The 20,706-nt window shown below is 48.9% G+C and overlaps 8 protein-coding genes across 8 annotated transcripts; 3 read left to right on the plus strand and 5 right to left on the minus strand.

The window, feature by feature from the left end:
* Positions 1-152: 152 nt before the first annotated feature.
* On the plus strand, positions 153-1,120 carry PGRI_038600 (phytanoyl-CoA dioxygenase family protein; the record flags this gene model as incomplete). The annotated part of the gene is made up of 3 exons (XM_040791573.1): positions 153-440; positions 510-942; positions 1,014-1,120. 3 exons carry the CDS (start codon positions 153-155, stop codon positions 1,118-1,120), a joined length of 828 nt encoding a protein of 275 aa, XP_040645650.1.
* A 373-nt stretch (positions 1,121-1,493) lies between these two features.
* On the minus strand, positions 1,494-4,116 carry hxB (putative molybdenum cofactor sulfurase protein (HxB); the record flags this gene model as incomplete). Its single annotated transcript, XM_040791574.1, has 2 exons — positions 1,494-3,961; positions 4,014-4,116. The coding sequence occupies 2 exons, from the start codon at positions 4,114-4,116 to the stop codon at positions 1,494-1,496; spliced, it is 2,571 nt and encodes an 856-aa protein (XP_040645651.1).
* Positions 4,117-5,678: 1,562 nt separating this feature from the next.
* PGRI_038620 (mitochondrial 54S ribosomal protein mL59) lies at positions 5,679-6,337 on the minus strand (the record flags this gene model as incomplete). The annotated part of the gene is made up of 2 exons (XM_040791575.1): positions 5,679-5,720; positions 5,783-6,337. The coding sequence occupies 2 exons, from the start codon at positions 6,335-6,337 to the stop codon at positions 5,679-5,681; spliced, it is 597 nt and encodes a 198-aa protein (XP_040645652.1).
* Positions 6,338-6,746: 409 nt separating this feature from the next.
* PGRI_038630 (putative mRNA splicing protein (Prp39)) lies at positions 6,747-9,033 on the plus strand (the record flags this gene model as incomplete). The annotated part of the gene is made up of 4 exons (XM_040791576.1): positions 6,747-6,815; positions 6,879-7,094; positions 7,165-7,268; positions 7,656-9,033. The coding sequence occupies 4 exons, from the start codon at positions 6,747-6,749 to the stop codon at positions 9,031-9,033; spliced, it is 1,767 nt and encodes a 588-aa protein (XP_040645653.1).
* Positions 9,034-9,690: 657 nt separating this feature from the next.
* Positions 9,691-12,211, plus strand: prp28 (mRNA splicing protein PRP28; the record flags this gene model as incomplete). The annotated part of the gene is made up of 3 exons (XM_040791577.1): positions 9,691-9,957; positions 10,036-11,966; positions 12,055-12,211. The coding sequence occupies 3 exons, from the start codon at positions 9,691-9,693 to the stop codon at positions 12,209-12,211; spliced, it is 2,355 nt and encodes a 784-aa protein (XP_040645654.1).
* Positions 12,212-12,698: 487 nt separating this feature from the next.
* On the minus strand, positions 12,699-15,477 carry PGRI_038650 (M1 family metallopeptidase; the record flags this gene model as incomplete). Its single annotated transcript, XM_040791578.1, has 3 exons — positions 12,699-12,824; positions 12,909-15,279; positions 15,332-15,477. The coding sequence occupies 3 exons, from the start codon at positions 15,475-15,477 to the stop codon at positions 12,699-12,701; spliced, it is 2,643 nt and encodes an 880-aa protein (XP_040645655.1).
* An 804-nt stretch (positions 15,478-16,281) lies between these two features.
* Positions 16,282-18,196, minus strand: PGRI_038660 (high affinity methionine permease; the record flags this gene model as incomplete). The annotated part of the gene is made up of 6 exons (XM_040791579.1): positions 16,282-16,681; positions 16,734-16,896; positions 16,958-17,222; positions 17,277-17,727; positions 17,790-18,021; positions 18,085-18,196. 6 exons carry the CDS (start codon positions 18,194-18,196, stop codon positions 16,282-16,284), a joined length of 1,623 nt encoding a protein of 540 aa, XP_040645656.1.
* A 469-nt stretch (positions 18,197-18,665) lies between these two features.
* On the minus strand, positions 18,666-19,502 carry PGRI_038670 (uncharacterized protein; the record flags this gene model as incomplete). Its single annotated transcript, XM_040791580.1, has 1 exon — positions 18,666-19,502. The coding sequence occupies one exon, from the start codon at positions 19,500-19,502 to the stop codon at positions 18,666-18,668; it is 837 nt and encodes a 278-aa protein (XP_040645657.1).
* Between the last annotated feature and the right edge of the window lie 1,204 nt (positions 19,503-20,706).

A 20,706-nucleotide genomic window follows, 5' to 3' on the forward strand; every position in this document is an offset into this window, starting at 1 on the left:
CAGGCTAAGAAGCTAGGAGTTGACGTATTCCGAAACTATTAAAATCTCGTTCGTTACTACATTTTCGCCTCGATCAGGCCTCTTCAAGGTTCAAATTAACCCATTATCCACTTTCCTATATACTTATACCCTTTCGATCGAAGTACTCAAGTATGTCACCTCCCACAACTGAACAAATAGCTTCTTACCACGAAAATGGCTATCTCCTCCTACGCGCCAACGAGCATAAACTCGTTGACCCCGCAGATCTGAAGCAGTGGACGCAAGAAGTCCAGTCCTGGCCTCGTGTCAAGGGCAAATGGATGCCTTATGACGAAATCAACATCAACGGTGAACGCCAACTGATGCGCACGGAAAGGTTCATTGACTACCACCCCGAGTTCAAGTCACTAGTCTGCGGCGAGCAGTTGGCCGAGATTCTGAAAGCAGTATCAGGCGATGTATATTTCTCAAATCCCAATACCAAAGCTGTATTGTGGGCTATGCTAACATCTAGTTCTTAACTGTAGGATATGCTCCTCTTCAAAGAGAAGATCAACTACAAACAGCCCCAGGGAAACGGCTTCCAAGCGCACCTGGATGCACCAGCCTACGACCACATCGGCCGGATCGAACATATTACCGCCAATATCGCCATTGACGCCGCGACTCCCGAAAACGGATGTCTAGAGGTTGTCCGTGGGTCACACAAGATGAAAGTTGAATTTGCGGAAGCTGGTCGAATCAGACCTGAATGGGAACACTCCCATGAATGGACTTCTATCCCACTTGAAATGGGTGATATGTTAATCTTTGGGTCACATCTTGCCCATCGATCGGCTGAGAACAAGACTGATAAGAGTCGGTCGAGCCTTTATGTAACCTTTCACTCGAGGAGTGATGGGAAGGATCTAAGGGAAAGATATTATAAGCATCGAATGGAGATGTTTCCACCTGAGCATGGTGAGTTACTCTTATAAAGTTCAAATTTTCACATGTCTGACGGCTGGGTTGCTGATATATATACTTCATAGAGCGTGAGGAAGGCAAAGATTACTCCAAAGGCTACGAAACCTATGGCTTTGCGGCGCCTTTTACCAAAACCCAAGACAAGGCTGCTGCAACATCTCATATTGTTTAATAGGCAACAGGATGGATATCACTCTCGTTTTTACAAAATTCAAAATGTCTCTTAGGAAGTTTCTGAATGCCGAGGCTATGACTTCTAAACATTTCAGGAACCTCTTGAAGATAATAGGCAAAGAAATTGTCTGGCAACATAGGCAAACAGAAACAGCCAATTATATTAGTACTAAGTAGGTATAGAATTGAAGGTTCTAGAGCGGAGCTTGTAGTGTTAATGATCACAGTAGACAAGTCACAGCCTAGTCCGTTTGGTACTATGTAACTTACGCTATTGACAAATGTGCATGTTAATGGTACTATCAGACACCGAATCAACAAAGAAATACAAGCTGAAATTCCACAAATGCCAAAAACAAACTTGTAATTGCTCAATCCTCTTGATATAATGGCACAACCACGTCTCCTACCATCACGGTCCTGCGATCAGGTATTTCCGAGTCAAAGCCCTCTAGTTCTTCAGGAGAGAGTGCAGAATATTTGCCAAACGAGACCTTCCCGCCAATGTTCCGTGTCTTGGCAAGCGTTGAAAACGGCTCATCACGCCGGATGCCAGTGAACTGGTCTATACAAACCATTTGACATCGCTGGCATGCATCGAGAGCATCGAACCGAAGTTGGTCTGGTCCAATCCGAAGGGATGACCACCGGTCCTCAGCATATGGTTGTTCCACATCGCCACGGTGAGCAAGGCGTTCAGCAACGATAATGTTACCCCGGAATACATCTGCAGCAACAGTCTTACTGCGACCTTGTTTGTTGTTTGCTTTTATGGTCTCGTTTAGTCGATTGACAGATGAACGCGAGACAATTAGAATTGGCGACTCGTTGGATAATGTGATTTGTGTCTGGCCACCCTCACGTACCGGGGGAGGGAAGTCAGGCGGGAATGAGCCTGGCATGATAAGCTTGCGGAAACGGTTTTTCCACGTATTTGGCGTCCGTTGTATCCGTGAATATCGGCTGCTGGTCTGTGTAGGGAACCGTGCAAGAGTACAGGGCACTCCCAAGAAGTCCGAAAAGAATGCAGAGACCACGGGGGACGTATAGGCATGGAGAGAGATTCGGTCGCCGCAGACTGTTGTAGGCTTTTTGGTCGAGCTTGGACAGAAGGATGTGGAAATAAGACTTGTGTCCTCCCAGCCAAGTGAAATCTCAAGGCTGACCTGATCTGGTGCGGCGATTGCACCACAAGTAATACGGAGAACACCTCTTTCAATCTCAATCGAGGGTCGTATGAGACACATGCGAGGATATCTACTGCCGTTAATGTGGGAAAATTCGGAAACTTTGTTTGCAACGTACCTTTTCTGATTCAGGGCCGCACCAGTCCCTTGATGAATCAAACACCATTCTCTATCCCAAGCGAGTCCCTCTTTCTTCACTTCCCAGCGCTTTCCCTCAGGTATCTTGAAAGCACCGCAGCTCTTGATTGGGAACACTGCTAAGCTTTCAACATAGAAATGAGGAGCAACAACCTCATTGTCTTCTGTGAGAGGATCCAGAGCGACTATAGGTGGGCTCTTCTCGACGTAAAATTCCTCTATGAAGTTTATCAAGGAGTCTATGTCCTTCAGATTTGTCGTGGCGCCGATACTGACACGAAGAATCCCTGTTGGACGTCCTCCGAGAACATCATGGTTATCACCACAACGTAATCCCGCAGAATAATGCCGGCGAAGCGCGGATCCGGTCCATCCAAGGGACGAGGCAGTTCCTCCTGGATTGCAAACGGACCCAGTGCGTATCTGCAGATTTTGCACAGTAGCCAGTTTTTCGACCTCGGTTTTAGGAACCCATTCGCCGCGACTATTGCAAAGATTGAAGGCAATAATCGGGCCTTGTGTATTTGAATTGCCGTACGTCGAAGTGTGTGATTGATAGATTTGACATACTTTCCTCTCATTGAAATGTGCCAATGAAGAAAGCCTATCATAAACTTGCTTCGCGAGGAACCCAGCGTGTGCCGAAATGTTCGCCATGGAACCAAATAAGCGCTTGTGTGTATCCAAGGCTGTGTCCAAGGCTACGATACTATGGAACGGGAGAGTACCATCCTCTAGCCGCTCATGGATTGAGGTCTCCTTTTTCGCATGCCATTGCACACCAGTGGCCAGGACCATGTCGACAGTACCTCCGCCAAAGTACTTCCGTCGCTCAAAGGCTCGTGCAGCACTTTTGCGAACAATCAAGGCACCCAAATCAGGGAAGCCGAAGATTTTGTAGAAGCTGAGGACAGTAAAGTCTGGAGCAGATGAGGATGGACCCAGATCAAGTGGAGCGGTTGATACCAGAGACGCAGCGTCAAGCAAGGTGTATACATTTCCGCCGCTTTCCTTTGTTGCAGATCTGACCTCCTCACACCATCGAATGGGCAGGCGCCGACCGTTCATATTAGATTGGGCTGGGTATGCAAGTAATCTGGGCGCTTTCGACTGGTTGCCGGCCAACTTTGAAATTTCAGCCTCCATTTCATCATCGTTTTGGAAACACTGGTAGCCCATCTCAGCCAACTCTCGTACTCCAACGAGGCTGGTATGGGCATCGATGTGGTAGCCATACCAAAATCCTCGATGGTCGGAGTCTCGGAGTGAATCTGCGACTAACTTGATGCCAGCAGTTGCGTTTGCCACAAAGACAAGGTCAAACTCATCCGGATCGGCATTAAAGAAGTTTAATACGCGGACTCGAACGTCTTCTGTTCTTTGTGTGGAAAGCTGCGACGATACAGACATCGAATGAGGGTTTCCAAACAGGTTAGATGTAAGATCACGCGAGAAAGACTCGATCATGGACTTGGCATAGGGTGTTGTCCCCGCATAATCTAGGTATGTTGTTTCTAGTAGAATAATTGTTAGCATGAATTGAGTGATAGCAATGGGCACTCGTACCATTTAGTAGAGGGTATTCTTGCTCTCGGATTATGTCCACATCAGCAGAGTAACCTTGACTATAGTCGGGATGGATCAACCCCTGAAAGGTTGATTCCGCCATTGTTGAAGTTCAACTTTGGACAAATGCACTCCAGAATTTGCTATACTTTGCTTGAAACCGAAGTGGCAAATTGTGAAAGGATGGGGCTTTCTGTATATGTCTAGCACAACAATCAGCACATAATGAATAGAATGATCCCATAGATAGACTGTATAGCTGTGCAACTGTGCAATATCAAATAAATTTAAAGAAAGAGGGGGGCTCTTACCACAATATAAGATGGCTATATTATCATCGGAGGTTACCGATGCCAACAAATCAACTAGCCCGGGTAGGATTTCCAGTCCGCTTCGAAGGGATAGGCTATCGGAGGTTTAGAAAAAACACACATTCCCAAAGTCTGATAGATGGCTTTTATAGGTTGTTTTCAACTGTCTGAGGTGTTGCTGTGAAGTGATGAAGCTGAATGTCTGCAGATGGAGAATTCCCCTCACACGTGCCCGGGATATATGGGACGTGGCAATAGTCCATTTTTATAAAGAACATTGTCACCCCGGTCGATTGTTCTCACCATATCACACGCACTATCTATCACTATATGCACGATGATCTACACTCCATATGAGGACCCCACTACTACATCGTGACGTCCATGCACTGCATGCATAATATCATAATCGCCTATACCTTTTACGGAGACGGTCATCCTCATCGGGGAGACAGGTGTGTATCAGCCGACACATTGTGATGAGTATTTGAACTAATAATAAACCTCCTACACTATAGTACACAATGGGATTGTTGGCTACCTCTAACAACCATTTACCTGTGAGGCACTTCTTTAATTATATCTCACACGTTCCAGTAGCGCCCCTGATGCACAATGCGTAACCCAACCTGCATGGGTTGCCGGGATTTTACTAAAGCTAAGGCACTACCTTCAGGCTCATCACAATGCTAGCTTACCCACTCGAGTATATTGTTATTCATATACGAAGAGAGCGCCTGACATGGTTCGCAATGCCTTGGGCCGAAAAAATGCAGCCACAAGTTGAGAAATACAAACTATCCATGCATATCGGACTAAAATGCCAACTTTATAGCTAAAAATCAAGTCGGACACGTCAAGCTCATAAATATATAAAAGCGAGCCTAGAACAGCGCAGCTAGGTATTTCAAATTGTTTATACGTTGAAACCGATCCACACGTTGATCTTCGTACGGTGACTACTATTATTGGCTTTTCCAAGGTCATTCTTGGGTGTTCCCCTCTCAGCTGCATCCCGCGTTGGGATTTCTTGCAAGACTGAGCATGTTAAGCCGACAGTAGGTTGGTTTCTGATTGGTGTTGAGGATAATGATAAACCGGCCGGTTATATGTAAATGATTTTCTTGGGTACCATTGGATGTAACCGTAGATTGTATTGTACAGATGGGGTTGATAGTATACTTCAAAGACAAAACTCCGTCCCAAGCTCCTGTTTGCTATGGCTCGTGCAAGTATTGGTCCTGAACCCGGTTCGCGTAGGAATCGCCAGAGCACCAAAAAGCCGGAATGAACAAACTGGCCCAAATAAAGAATAGATAGGCAATGCTGTGAGGTGTCGTTATGGGACACCCGATTACCGCTTGGGCCATTGTCTCCAGCCGCGGCCATGACCTCTCTGTTACGCCGAATCAGGATTGTTCTAATTACTTCAACGGAAAGGATCAATCGAGTACTAACCTGTTTCCACAAACGGACCATCTCCGGCATTCCTTCCATTGCCTTGCGGCGATCCTCAAGACGAGATTCCATGGTACGCTCCCACTTGTGACCCTTGACCTTATGGCCAACACCAGTTCCCTTGACCTGCAAGCCACGCTCTGCGCGCCGTGTCGCCTTAAACTCGGGTGATTTGCGACTAGGAGGAAGAAGAGCCTCCACATTGTATTTGATGGCCAACTTCATCAGATCGGCCTGCTGACGCAGCCCATATCTCGGTCCTTCCCATTTGCCATGTCGCTTGTGTGGAAGAAATGGATTGCGGTTTTTCTCACTAGTCACGAGTAGTGCGCGTGATGGAGTCCAACCATGCTTTTTCTCTCCTGGTGCGCCCTTGGCATCCCGGTCTGGTGTGTATGGGGATTCTACCTTCGCTGGTACATAACCCTCTCCATTCGCAGGGGCAGGTCGGCGGACAGCTGCGGAGTGTTTTTGTGGAGGGTACCGAGCAAAGAAATTTACCAAACGTTGTGGAAGATTCTCCAGCAGTTTGTGTTGCTGGTTGAGAAGCGACATGATGGGATCTTGGTGTTTGCGTGCACAGGTGGTCGAAAGTTGCTTGTGAGTGTTCCTGTCAAAAAGTTGATACCGCCCGGGCTCACTCCACATGGTGCCTTAGGCATCACAGCATGACTAACTTACAAGAGTTGGCACCTTGTTTCTCAGGTGTAAAGTATTCTGCCGTGGCGTAAGTCTAAGCTCCATACCGCCTAGATCCACACCGCGCTGCAAGCTTGTCGCCTCAGGCATAAGGCGGAATTCCTTCATTATCTTTGGCTTTTCAGTCTCGATTTAGCCCCAAGAATTTCTTCCCTTCGCAGTCTTCATTGTTACCATCGGTGATATTTTATCAATACCTGCAATTTCATCCATATCATTTTATTCTTGACCACAACCTCTAGTGCGCATCCTCAGCACTGTGACCATGGCGGACTATCAGTACGGAGGCTCCGAAGAGGAGAATGCGGAGATTAGAAATCTCGAGGCCGAGCTAGTACGTGTTCCATACGCATTTACTAACGTACTCCTCGTTTACTGACGTGTTTATCTGTTACAGGTTGATGATCCCGACAACTTTGAAACCTGGGAGAAGCTCGTTCGCGGTGCCGAGGGCCTCGAGGGTGGAATCAATCGTAACTCCAGCCCCCAGGCCATCACAACCGTCCGTGCAGTCTATGACCGTTTCCTCGCAAAGTTCCCATTGCTCTTCGGATACTGGAAGAAGTATGCCGATCTAGAGTTCTCCATCACCGGCACTGAGGCCGCTGAGATGGTATGCATACACAATCCTAGGGCACCAGCCTCTTCTTTTCCATGGCTTAGTACCAATCTTGTCACTATAGGTCTATGAACGAGGCATTGCTAGCATCTCGCCATCTGTTGATCTTTGGGCCAACTATTGCTCATTCAAGGCTGAGACATCGCACGATGCTGATATCATTCGAGAGTAAGTGAGAGTAGAGATGGTCTTCCACGGTATCCAGTCAGTCTCATTGTCGATGGGTGAGAGACCGCTTGCTGCTTTGCTCCCTTGACCTAAGTGGAGTTTATTTCTCACCCATAGCTCACTCGGCTGCATTTCTCCTCTGATTGGCCACTTTCTTCCATTGGAAGGCCAAGAATAGTCTCGTTCGATGACCCTTTACGGAACACCAGATGCCTACCTATCCCTTAGCTTCATCCACGCACTCATTTGATTACTTGGGTTTTCACAAACGGACAGAACTGCCTGCTCGCGTTTGCCATCTTCATTATCCCTTTCCTGTTTCCTACCACTCCTATCCCAGCCCTCATCCCCATGTGTCCGCAACTTGCTAACTCAAATAACCCTCAGACTTTTCGAGCGGGGTGCAAGCAGCGTTGGCCTTGACTTCCTTTCCCATCCCTTCTGGGATAAGTACATTGAGTTTGAGGAGCGTGCTGAGGCCCACGACAAGATCTTTGCCATTCTTGGACGTATTATTCACATCCCAATGCACCAGTATGCTCGATACTTCGAACGGTACCGCCTGATCGCGCAGACCCGCCCTTTGTCCGAGCTGGCCCCAGCAGATACCTTGGCCACATTCCGCGCTGTGATCGAGGCTGAATCGTCTCAGCAGGCTCCTGGCGCCAAGGCTGAAGCTGAGATCGAGCGGGATCTCCGGCTTCGCGTGGACAGTTACCACCTAGAGATCTTCACGAACACCCAGACCGAGACAACCAAGCGCTGGACTTTTGAATCGGAGATCAAGCGCCCCTACTTCCATGTCACTGAGCTCGATGAAGGCCAGTTGACAAACTGGAAGAAGTATCTTGACTTCGAGGAAGCTGAGGGTTCGTTCGCCCGGGCTCAGTTCCTGTATGAGCGGTGCCTGGTTACCTGTGCCAATTACGATGAGTTCTGGCTGCGATATGCTCGCTGGATGGCTTCTCATCCTGACAAGGAAGAAGAAGTGCGAATCATCTACCAGCGTGCCTCATATCTGTACGTCCCGATTGCCAGCCCTACCGTCCGACTCCGTTATGCCTACTTTGAAGAGGTGTCAAACCGCGTGGATGTGGCGAAGGATATCCATAATGCCATTCTCATGTACCTCCCCAGCCATGTTGAAACTATCGTCTCACTCGCCAATCTCTGTCGTCGTCACGGTGGCCTTGAGGCGGCGATTGAAGTCTACAAGACACAATTGGATTCGCCCGAGTGTGAAATGGGCACAAAGGCTGCTCTTGTTGCCGAGTGGGCCCGCCTTTTGTGGAAGATCAAGGGCAGTCCTGACGAGGCTCGCAAAGTTTTCCACGAAAACCAGCAGTATTACCTCAACAGCCGGCCCTTCTGGGGCAGCTACCTTGTTTTCGAGATTGAGCAACCCACTAGCGCGGCTACAGAATCGATCCAGTATGAACGTATCAAGCAGGTCATTACTGACATCCGCTCCAAGAGCGCTCTGCAAGTCGACGCAGTCATGGAACTTGTGCAAATCTACATGACGTACCTTCTCGAAAGAGGCACAAAGGATACAGCAAAGGAATACATGACCCTGGACCGAGAAATTTACGGCCCTTCATCTGTGGCTTCTGCTCGAACTGGCGGGACCGTGGTGGTGCACCCTACCCCTACGGATGGACAATTTGCTTCAATCCCTCACATCCAGCCAACATTGGATGATGCCGCGGCTGCACAAGCGTATGCCTACTACCAACAGACCCCAGCGAACGGTACAGTCGCTTGAAACCAAAGAGGCATGCGCACATCCCCCAAAGCTGATGACTGCAAGTATGAATACGTTTGTTCACGAATCGGTTCGTTTCCGGAAGTTTTGCTGGTATCTTTTCTTCGGTGTTTTTGTCTTCGTTACTTACCCTGGCATGTTGATTTCCCTGGGTGGGTGAGTTCTCCTTCATGTAGTATCATCCCCGTTTCCCGTCCTGGGCAACCTTCCCTTCTAGCGATTTTGACCCAGTCAAAAGGCAGCTAGCTCCTTCTCACTTTTGTCAGATGTACTGGTGTCTAGTCCCTTCGAGATTGGATCCTTCGGGTCCAATTGTATTCTAACCTGTCTTGTCTTTTTACTTTAAAAAAAATTAATTCAAATTGATTCACATTATTCGTCCCCAAGTATAACTAGTGTATAAGCTTCCAATCAACAACTCAGTTGTTCAATATGTTGTAATTGAAATGTATAGTTAGTCGTTTTGATCTAATTGTTTATGGTGGGCCTAGGTACTTGCTCCACCAATGAGCCGTGATCACATGTAGATAGCAGATATGGCCACGTGACTTACTGATTTATCACGTGACTACGCGTTTGGCTCTTATCTGTATCACTTCCTTCTTGGCTCTAGTCTCGTGGTTTCATTCTCCATCATTTCTTTCACATACACAAGTCATGGCCAACGGTTCTGAGGGTTTTCCTCTGATCCCTCCGGACCCGATGGAGCGCCCACCTAGCCCTCCTCCGCCTCCCCCAGAAGACTTGGCCGCTCCTCCACCACCGCCAGACAGTATCGCCCCTCCACCTCCTCCCGATGATGTGCCACCCCCACCCCCCATTGAGACTCAGAAGAAGCAGAAGGCAAAGAAACCGGCTTTTACTCCGTTGAGTGTGGAAGAATTGATACGCAAGAAGAAAGAAGCAGATGCGGCAATGGCAAAGGTAAGCTTGTCATCCTACGGGGATGGTGAAATACATGACCCAAAATTTCATGGCTCTTACTCACATTTTATCTCACAGCCCAAATTCTTATCCAAAGCTCAACGAGAGAAGCTTGCGCTCGAGCAACGGGCTCGAGAGCTTGAGGCACAGCGTCAAGCCAAGGCCCGCTCCGCCGCTGATCGCTACAGCCTCATATCTGCACCATCATCGGAGACTCACAATATCCGGGAGGAATCAGTGGCTCCTCATGTACCTACCGGGCCGCGATCGATGCGCGACGGACCCGACACTGGACCCGGCGGTACACGGAAGGGAGGCCGACAGCACAATCGCGACCAAGATATGCCGCCACCCCCATCTAAGAGTAAGGGCGAAAAGCGTCTAACGGAAGAAGATGAAGCCGCAGCACTGGCTGCCTTGACCAAGCGCCGGTACATGGGAGCCGACCAGACGTCTAATTTCTCGGCAAAGAAGAAGCGCAAACGTACCGCAGACCGCAAGTTTAATTTCGAGTGGAATGCCGAGGAAGATACCAGCGGAGACTACAACCCCCTGTACCAGCACCGACAAGAACCCACTTTCTTTGGCCGTGGCCGTTTGGGAGGCTTTGGCGATGATGTCGCCGAGGAAGCCGCGCGCAAATACGCTGACGCGTTGATTGCCCGTGACCCCGAAACTGGTAGCGCGCGAGCCAAAGAGATTATGGAGATGGAACGCCGGCGACGCGAGAACAGTACCCGCACACAGATTGATAAACACTGGAGTGAGAAGCGCTTGGACCTCATGCGCGAGCGAGACTGGCGTATCTTCAAAGAAGATTTCAATATTGCCACCAAAGGCGGCAGCGTTCCAAATCCTATGCGTTCATGGGAAGAGAGTCATTTGCCGAAGCGCTTGTTGGAGCTTGTTGACCGTGTCGGATATAAGGACCCAACACCTATTCAACGCGCGGCAATCCCGATCGCCATGCAGTCGCGTGACCTAATTGGTGTCGCCGTGACAGGTTCCGGTAAAACAGCCGCATTTCTACTCCCTCTTTTGGTCTACATCTCGACGCTGCCGCGACTTGACGAGAATCCGTCGCTCAAAAACGACGGGCCATACGCTATTGTTCTAGCACCCACACGTGAACTGGCGCAGCAGATCGAGATCGAAGCCAGAAAGTTTACGCAGCCGCTTGGATTCAACGTGGTCAGTATTGTCGGTGGTCACTCGCTTGAAGAGCAATCGTACAGCCTGCGCGAAGGCGCTGAAATCATTATTGCCACCCCCGGTCGTCTAGTTGACTGTATCGAGCGTCGCATGCTAGTACTCAGCCAGTGCTGCTACGTTATCATGGACGAAGCAGATCGTATGATCGATCTTGGGTTCGAAGAGCCTGTCAACAAGATCTTGGATGCCCTCCCCGTCACGAACGAAAAGCCCGATACAGAAGAAGCTGAAGATTCAAGCGCGATGAGCCAACACAAATACCGCCAAACTATGATGTACACAGCCACTATGCCTGCGGCGGTCGAGCGCATTGCTCGCAAGTACCTCCGCCGACCAGCCATTATCACCATTGGTGGCGTCGGTGAAGCCGTCGACACAGTGGAGCAACGTGTGGAGATGATCTCCGGCGAAGACAAACGCAAGAAGCGCCTCGCCGAGATCCTACACTCGGGTGAATTCCGTCCCCCGATCATTGTATTCGTCAACATCAAGCGAAACTGTGACGCGATCGCCCGCGAGATCAAACAAATGGGCTTCTCCACAGTTACCCTACACGGTTCCAAGACTCAAGACCAGCGTGAAGCCGCGCTCGCCTCTGTGCGCAACGGCTCAACAGACGTTCTCGTCGCAACTGACCTTGCTGGAAGAGGTATCGATGTGCCAGATGTATCACTGGTCGTCAACTTCAACATGGCAACCTCGATCGAAAGCTACACTCATCGTATTGGTCGTACTGGTCGTGCTGGAAAGAGTGGTGTTGCTATCACCTTCCTGGGCAGCGAAGATAGCGATGTCATGTAAGTCTCCCTTCTTACACCCTTTCTCCTTTTTACCCATTCCCCTCCTTCTTGCACTTTTTACTCTCCATTTACTAACACTCGACAGGTATGATCTCAAACAGATGCTTATTAAATCACCTATTTCGCGTGTCCCCGAGGAACTACGCAAGCATGAAGCGGCGCAGTCCAAGCCCACACGCGGTTCTGGTGGCAAGAAGATCGAGGACAGTTCTGGGTTCGGAGGCAAGGGAGGATGGGCATAGGCTCCTCTCTCTGTCATGCTTCTTTTTTTTTTTTTTTTTCTATATTATCTTCCGTTGATACCACACGTCTTTTTCATCCATGGTGTTCCAGTGTACGTTTGACGACCGGATGACCCTATGCGGATGACCCTATGCGGATGACCCTATGGGTGTTCTACTGGAAATCACCGCGGGAGGCTTGATGCCATTTGTCTCAATGTCTAGCCTAGTTGTATGTGTACGTAGTCATTTTAATCAGCGCGGATTTTTACAAACGTATCTACCTAGCCCTAGTCCATACAAGCACTTGCTCTACCAGAGATTGGATGAATGAGTAGAGTATGATTTTAGCTCAAAGCACATCCCGTGTGCTTTCTGCTTTCTGTAGGTTACAACACAAAAATAATGTGCAGTCGAAGGAAAGTTCGCTGCCAGCCCTGAAAGACAAAAAAGGATCCCGGTGTTCCAAGAGACCTGTGAACATCACTCAAGTCACTTTTTCCTAAATTTACAGCTTGCTCTGGAGATAGCTGTTGCTGCCCAGCCACTGCTCAACATCGTCGCGGTCACGCTTGAGCCAGTTGATCTTGGCGCGGATAGAGTCAAGGCTCTGCTCCACGGCACGGTCGAAGCCCTGCAAGAAATATTCGAGTTAGTAAATTTGCAAATATATAAAACTTAGGGGAAACCTCTGTGAGGCCCTGGTGAAGTCACTAACCTTAGTGTCCTTAGAAGCGAAGAATTGCTCAACGTCCTTCAACTGCGCCTCAGTGCAGAAGCTGGCAGTGGTCAGCTGGACAACGGTGCCCAGCATACCGAGACCGGGAGGAAGACGCTTGTAGATTTCATCCCAGTTGGACTTGAGCCAGTTCCAGCGAGCCTCGATACCAGCCGGGTGGCTGCGGAGACCGCCAAGAGGCATGTAAATATCCTGACTCTTGACCTCCTCGTTCATTGCAAGGCCAAGAGTGCGGGAGATAAGCGCGGGATCCTCAGAGGCACCGAGGCAGCGCAGGGCGGTGGTCTTCTCGTCCGAAGTCTGGGCGTGGCGGAACCGGTCCAGGACAACTTCGTACTCCTTGGCACCACCGTGCTTCAAAGCAATGGTGAAAACGCTACCACGAATGTTGGGGTGGATGGCGGAGAGGTCGCCGGCAGCGAAGCGGGCGAACATGTCCAAGGCGGCCTTGACGACAACAGGGTCCTCGGCCATACCGGCAGAGCCGAACATAAGGGCCTTGAATTGCTGCAAGATGTGGTCATCGTTCTCAGGGAACTCCCAGCCGATCTCATGGGCCTTGGGGCCAACCAGCGCGCGCTGGAAGGCCTTGAGGGCATCCTTTGTCTTGTCGTCCTCGAAGAGCCAAGCAGCACGCAGGGTGCCGATACGGGTCAGGATCTCGTTCCACACGACAAACTCTGACTCGGTGTCAAGGCCCTGAAGCAAGGAAAGCATACCAGAGGTGCGCTGGTAACCAGAAGCAGCAAGGGCACCGGAGTCGGCAATCATACCGGCTCGGTCCTCGACACTCAGGCGGCCCTCACGAGCAGCCTGGCCGAGCTTCTTAAGGCGCTCGGGACTGTATGATGTGCGGAAGATGGCAGAGTGGTCAGCGTTGAGCTTGTAGAAGTCCAGGTCAGGAACGGGGAAGTCACGCTCGCGCTCCGTCAGCATAGTGTCTTCATCAATACCCTTATCCGTGCGCAGGCCGAGCATCACAGGGAAGAGGGTCTGATCTTCCTCGGGGCGGACGTCACCGGTACGGAGGAAACGGTTCTGCTTCACATGGATGGAGGAATTTTCCTTGTTCTCCGTGACGCTGAGGACAGGGAAGCCAACGTTCTTAGTCCAGATATCCATGACCGACTGCACGGGCTTTCCGCTAGCATCAGCAAGAGCAGCCCACAGGTCACCGGTCTCGGTGTTACCATAGGCGTGCTTCTTGATGTAGTTTCGGACACCCTGGAGGAAGACATCCTCGCCCAGGTACTTCGAGATCATGCGCAGGACGGAGGAACCCTTGGAGTAAGAGATAGCATCGAAGATCTGGTTGATCTCATCAGCACGCTTGACAGGCACCTCAATGGGATGACTGCTGCGCAGCGAGTCAAGCGAAAGAGCACTCTGCAAGTTGTCGATAACGTAAGTCTGCCAAACCTTCCACTCTGGGTAGAAGGCGTTGCAAGAGTACCACGACATCCAAGTCGCGAAACCCTCGTTGAGCCACAGTCCATCCCAGAAGTCCATGGTGACCAAGTTTCCGAACCACTGGTGGGCCAACTCGTGCTGGACGGTTTCAGCGATACGCTCCTTTCGGGACGCGCCACTGTTCTTCTCATCCAGCAACACATCGACAATACGGTATGTGATCAGACCCCAGTTCTCCATAGCTCCCGCGCTGAAATCAGGCACGGCGACCATGTCCATCTTTGGCAGAGGGAAATCACTGTCGAAGGCCTTCTCGTAAAAGGCTAGAGTCTTGGCAGCAAGTTCCAGTGAGAAACGGCCGTGCTCGATATCCTGGTCGGGAGTGGCGTACACACGGATGGGAACCCGGAAGTTCTTTGTCTCAATGTAGTTGAGCTTTCCAACAATGAAAGCAACGAGATAGGTGGACATGAGGGGCGAAGTGGTGAATTTCACAGCCTTCTTCGCACCACCCTGGATCTCAGTCTCAGTATCAACGTCCATATTGCTCAAGCAAGTCATGCTCTTATCTGCAACCAGAGTCACGGTGAACTTGGCCTTGAGAGCAGGCTCGTCGAAGCAAGGGAAGGCCCGACGGGCATCAGTGGGCTCCATCTGAGATGATGCAATGTACTTGGTCTCGCCATTCTCCTTGTATGATGATCGGTAGAAACCGGCCATGTTGTCGTTCAGAATACCAGTGAAAGTAAGCTTCAACTGGGCATCCGACCCCGCCGAGATAGCCTGGCCGAACTTGATGGTTGCGGTCTGGTCATCCTTGTTGAGGGAAATTTCAGGCTTGGAATCCACCACCGAGCCCTTAGCTGAAACAATTGCGCTGTGAATTTCGATCTCATTGGAATTGAGGGTAATGAAATCGGTGTCTTCATTCACATCGAGGCTAGAAGTAGATGTTAATGACCGATATATGAAACTGCGCACAAATGGCGTACTCAATGGTGACAGCTCCCTCATATGTGAACTTCTCGAAGTTGGGCTCGAGTGTCAAATCATAATGCTGGGGCTTGACGTTTGTGGGTAGAACCTCACGGCCCTGGACGTTTGTTGACCCGGAGGTCTCGCGGCGGGAGCTACACATTCTGCGGTATGAACAGTATCGTTTAGAGGTCTGTGATAGCGGAGAAGGAGAGCGACGTTGAATTGATCGAGGAACTGAAGCTTGAGGGAAGCGAGCGGAACCAAAGAGGGGGAGGGGGGATCTGGCGGAAAGAAGCGGTGGCTTTGCTTGCTGCAGAAGCACACGCGTGGAGAAGCGGCGCATTAGCTCCACGAACCCGAATGGGAGAAAAGAAAAGAAAAAGAGAGAGAAGAAATAAAGAGGTATTAGTATTAAATAATTAAATAGAACCAAATGCGAGAACAATTGAACCACGGACTTGATACTAACGGTCGAGAAAGAAAAACATGAGATCAGAGTCCGGCAGATGCGAAGGCGGTGAATACAAAGTGGTTCTTAACTTTTCCACCTTTTTTTTTCTTCTTCTTTTCTTCTTCTTCAACACGCAAGTTCACCCAGTGGATGTCTAAATTCTATATGACAGATACCTGATTGGAATGGCTTTTATGCTGTTATCTTGCAAGACAATATACCAGCAAGTTTGAGGGGCTCATGACAGTTTCAAATCGATTCTCTTGGGTGGGCTACCATAGAAGACTGGAACATACAGCACCGCGGTTCATTACTCTGATGTCACAGCATGACAGGACTGCTGGTAATGACCTCGGGAGGTCTCAAATAATGACAAATGTTCTATTCAGATATTACCTATTACTAGTAGCGTCTGGTGGGAAGTTCTTCCAAGTCACCATGACAAAATCTATCTCCCATATATAAAAGATCCAAAAGATCCAAAATCAATCCATTATTATCGCGTAGTATCTCTTAGGAATGCAATGCCTGAGCCTGTGGCAGTCGCGTAAAAACACTGCGAGACCATCCATCGGCATCCACAACGGACTCCTTGACGAGTACGTACCCACCAATCCGAGGCATCAACACTGCCCAGACAACATAGTAGATTGCTCCTGCTGCGAAAAGCGCCAGGGCCACCACACAGTGCAGGTAGTACGGTAGCTCTTCGTACACATTCTGGCCACCGCTGGGCGGCACATATGGCGCAATCGCGAGGTACAGGTTCGACAACATGAAGAAGATGGTGACTGGTAGGGTGGCACGGATTCCGGGCGCCCAGTCCGGGTAATTTTTCTCTTTGGTGAGATAGATATGGACGAGGCCAGCAGCCACGAAGAAGTTGACAATTGAGAGAGGATAAGAAATGAGGCTGGGATAATTGGTCAGTTATGATCTTCCAGCTGCCTTCGGAAATTACATACTTGAGGAGGAAGTTGTATGCGTCGCCGGGAGGGGGTGCGAGCATGATAATGGCTGAGACAATATAGTGCTCAAGCAGGCCAGCGGCTGGCGAGTGGAAAGGCCAGTTACTGGCCCAGACCTTGGAAAAGGGCAAGACACCTTCACGGCCAAGCTCTTGAACGACTGCATCGAGATCATATTAGTATACCATTCAAACGTGCAAGAGAGAATAGAGAATACATACTTCGTCCTTGTGAGAAGATGACGGATAACACATTTCCGAATGCAGAGAGAGCCACAAAGACCGACATGACTTTTTCAGCCTGCTTGCCGAACATGTTTCTGAAGAATACGGCGGCCACAATGCTGCCAGAGTCGAGCATATCTTCTTTCGATACAGCGGCGAAATACGCGATGTTGACAAACATATACAAAACCCCAACAGAGATGATAGCAATGGGGGCTGCAATTTTCAACGTGCGGGCTGGGTTCTTTGTCTCGCTCAAGGCCTGTAAATGTAATTAGCAATATGACCAAAAGACGGAATATGTTCGTATCCTTACATAGTTGGCATTCGAATAGCCAATAAAGGACCAGATAACGTTGTACAACGCCATGACAATGCCATATCCACTTCCTTCGGTGCCTTCAAAGGCATTGGTGAAGTTATGCGGCGTCTCAGCCTTGGTATGGCCACCAAGTGCCACCCAACCACAAACAATGATGAACAAGACGATAATTAACTTGATAATACCAAGCGCATTCTGAAGAAAGATACCCCATTTTAGGGCAACGGAGTGGATAAGAAAGGCGGCAGTGAGACAGGCCAGGCCAATTCCACGCTGGTTCCATCGTCCGACCTCAACATCTGCTGCGTTGAGGATATATTGACCAAAGACAACACTGTTACTTGCTGCCCATCCGAGTAACACGGCATAAGCGGCAAACATAGCAGTGGCTAGGAACTTGGGCTTTTTATAAACGTATTCAAGGTAGTTCTTCTCTCCTCCGTTTCTATACAAAGCCAGGTTAATTAGTCATGTCCCCTCTGATAATGTTGTTGTTCAATGACATACCTGGGAATTGCAGTACCCCATTCTAAATACACTGCTGTCCCAGCCAGGGCAATTACAGTGCCGATAACCCACATGAACAATGAGAGACCGACACTACCGGTCAATGCAAGGATAGTACTCGGTGTGGCAAAGATACCCGTGCCAATAACCCGGTTAAAGATTAAGAGGGCAGCACTGAAAATACCAATCTGACGACGGACTTCGGGTGTCGTCTCAAAGACATTTCCTTCATCTGAAAGCGGAACGATTAGAGGGTCACTCGGCCATCACTCAATCCTCATAAGGAAAAACGTACATAATCCCGAGATACCATCTGCTCGGCGCAGGCCATCGTCTCCTGTTGGCTTTGTATCGAAGTTTGGTGACTTGTTGGAAGCCTCGACAAGAGGATCAACGCGTTCCGCCATTATGTTAGTTGTACAGATGAGCCACCCACACAGTGGAACTGATCGACGAGTATTTGTATTCAGCTGAGTGTCTGACAGGCAAATTTAGCACGGCTAGCAACGGCACCAAAATGAGGTGCTGGCACTAAATATGATACCATAGGCCATTGCGGCTGGGCAGAGTCTTATGCTACCCTAAAAACCAAATGATCGAACAAGCGAGACCCACAGGAATCACCAGATGGAGGCAAAGGCCCCTTTGTGGATCTCATATAATTCGGCCCACATGTCTTAAATTATTCCAGAACCTTTTGCGGGAAGGCAACAAATTGCACCATCGGCTGGGCCTTGGATATGGTAATCGGCCCTTGCACCGATGACAGCCAGAATAAGGCTCCGGGAGCTTTTCATGTACTTTTCCATCAGCCTTTGAACGATCCCCATGCCTAGAAAACCCGCTTTCCAGACTCAAAGCAAGCATGACAATCTATCAAATCCCCTGACTGTCCCAAACAGTCTCTGCTAACCATTGCAGGTCTTCGTCGTCGATCTGAATATCTCGTTCTTTCGGTTCCATGGGCGGTCTTAGAAATAGCTTTTCAAAATCGATAACCAGAGGAGACCCCCTGGTTTTGATTTTGCCGCCCTTCCTTGAAATCTGAATTGTTTGGTGAAGGTCGTTGACGGATTTGTTGCCCTGGGTTCCCCAATTCTCGATTACTATGTCGGGGGAGCCTTGATTGATTTGGAGCGTGATTATCACCTTTACATCACCCCTTGAAGCTCGGAGCCAGTATTTTATATCTGACTGTAGCTTGGCTCTACTCTCTGAGAAAGCCACTTCTAGTACAGCACTGGGCCAGTCCCTTGATTGGCCACGTGGGCGGCGAAATGGCTCCCACGCCTTGTCTGCTTCTTTACACCCTATTGAAGCATAGTTGGTCGTACTTCCAGTTGACTTAAGCGAACGTTTCATCCCCGTAGGCGTGATTGCATCGAAGAGTAGGAGTTGGAAATTTTCTGATGCGACTTCATGCGCCTCTAACTTCGTCATTCTCAACAACACACGGTCTAACTGGGCGTCATACGACGACCAGGAAGCAAATGGGCCCTCTTTTGCCAAAAGAAATTCATCTGTGAATATTGAATTGCTAACGCGTTCGATAAGACACCATTCACTGGTAGGGGTCTTCCTTGCTGTCGCGACTGCTTGCTTGATAGTGTTTAGTAACTGCTCCCGGTTCCGATATTGGTAGACTGGGAGAACGGAAGGTGTAAGGTCGCCTAGGAAGCCGCGACCGGCTGGGTCTACATTATCCATGGCCATCTTGTTTCGCAAACGGGTTTGCAGTTGAATTTACTGAGGCTAAGGGGGATAGCGCTGGTCTACGTAGCTAGTGGTGGATGTCAGTGATATCAGTCCTATGTCAGATCTACCAGCCTTGAACATTAGTACCGTTTCTAAGGTTACATGGATTTCAACCCAATTAGACACATTTTTCCTGGGAAAAACAAGGAATAACGCATGATTCGTGGCGCCTATATTCACCATCATGGTGCAATATAGAAAAAAATGCCTCGGACACCGGGGATGCCGGGGTTTAGTGGGCTGCCGAGAACCCATATATCGGGGCCGGGCCGTGGTAGTAGAACTACAAATACAGTAAACGTGGCTTATATCGATCCATGTATTCCATTAATTGTTTGAAAATGCAAAGTTGATGTACATAAATAGGTTCGATTTGTGGCAGGGAAAGCATGTAAGTACTTCATACTCTGTACTTCGAACATAAATATCAAGAGAATTAAGAGAATATATCTTGCCGAGAAAAAGCCAAGAGACGAAAAAAGCCAAGTTAAATGAAAAAATGAAGAAATTGTCAAACTATGACACATAATCAAAGCACGCAATTTTTAGGGTTATTCGCGTGAGGATCTTTGCCAAGCTTAGCCTTTTTTTTATATGGACAACTTGAAACAATCCACCTAGAAATACGAAGTGCTTCTTTATAAAATGTAAATGAGTTACCTCGATTTCTCTATGTACAATACAGGCAGTATCTGCATATAATCCAATCTTAGAGCACCCCAACGCCATGACCGTGTGCGTAGCCCAAAAGAAAAATCAGTGCCAATCTGTATACCGTGGGTCCCCAGGTCAAACGCCAATCCGAACGAAAGAAGAAAAAAAGTTTAAAAAAAGAGGCAGTAAGACATGACATGACAAAAAAAGAACATAAGAACTCCCCTGGTCTCGTGCTGTGGGATATATGGCAAAACGTGAGCTGCAATAGACAAATATGAACGAAGACATTAGATCTCTGGAGAGAAGTAAATGGCAGATGAATGGCAAAAAAAAAAAAAAAAAGAAGAAAAGAAAAGAAACATGAAAGCAACATAGCCTTAGAGGCCAGGGGAATTCCTTATATAGAAGGATGCGGAAAAAAACCGTCAATCGTTAGTGTCGCGAGTCAAGCCTTATACATATAAGACTATAATCATGACACTACTGGATTGAACAATATCGTAAT

Source organism: Penicillium griseofulvum (genome assembly GCF_001561935.1).
Source record: "Penicillium griseofulvum strain PG3 chromosome Unknown contig_86, whole genome shotgun sequence".
Lineage (NCBI taxonomy): Eukaryota > Fungi > Ascomycota > Eurotiomycetes > Eurotiales > Aspergillaceae > Penicillium > Penicillium griseofulvum.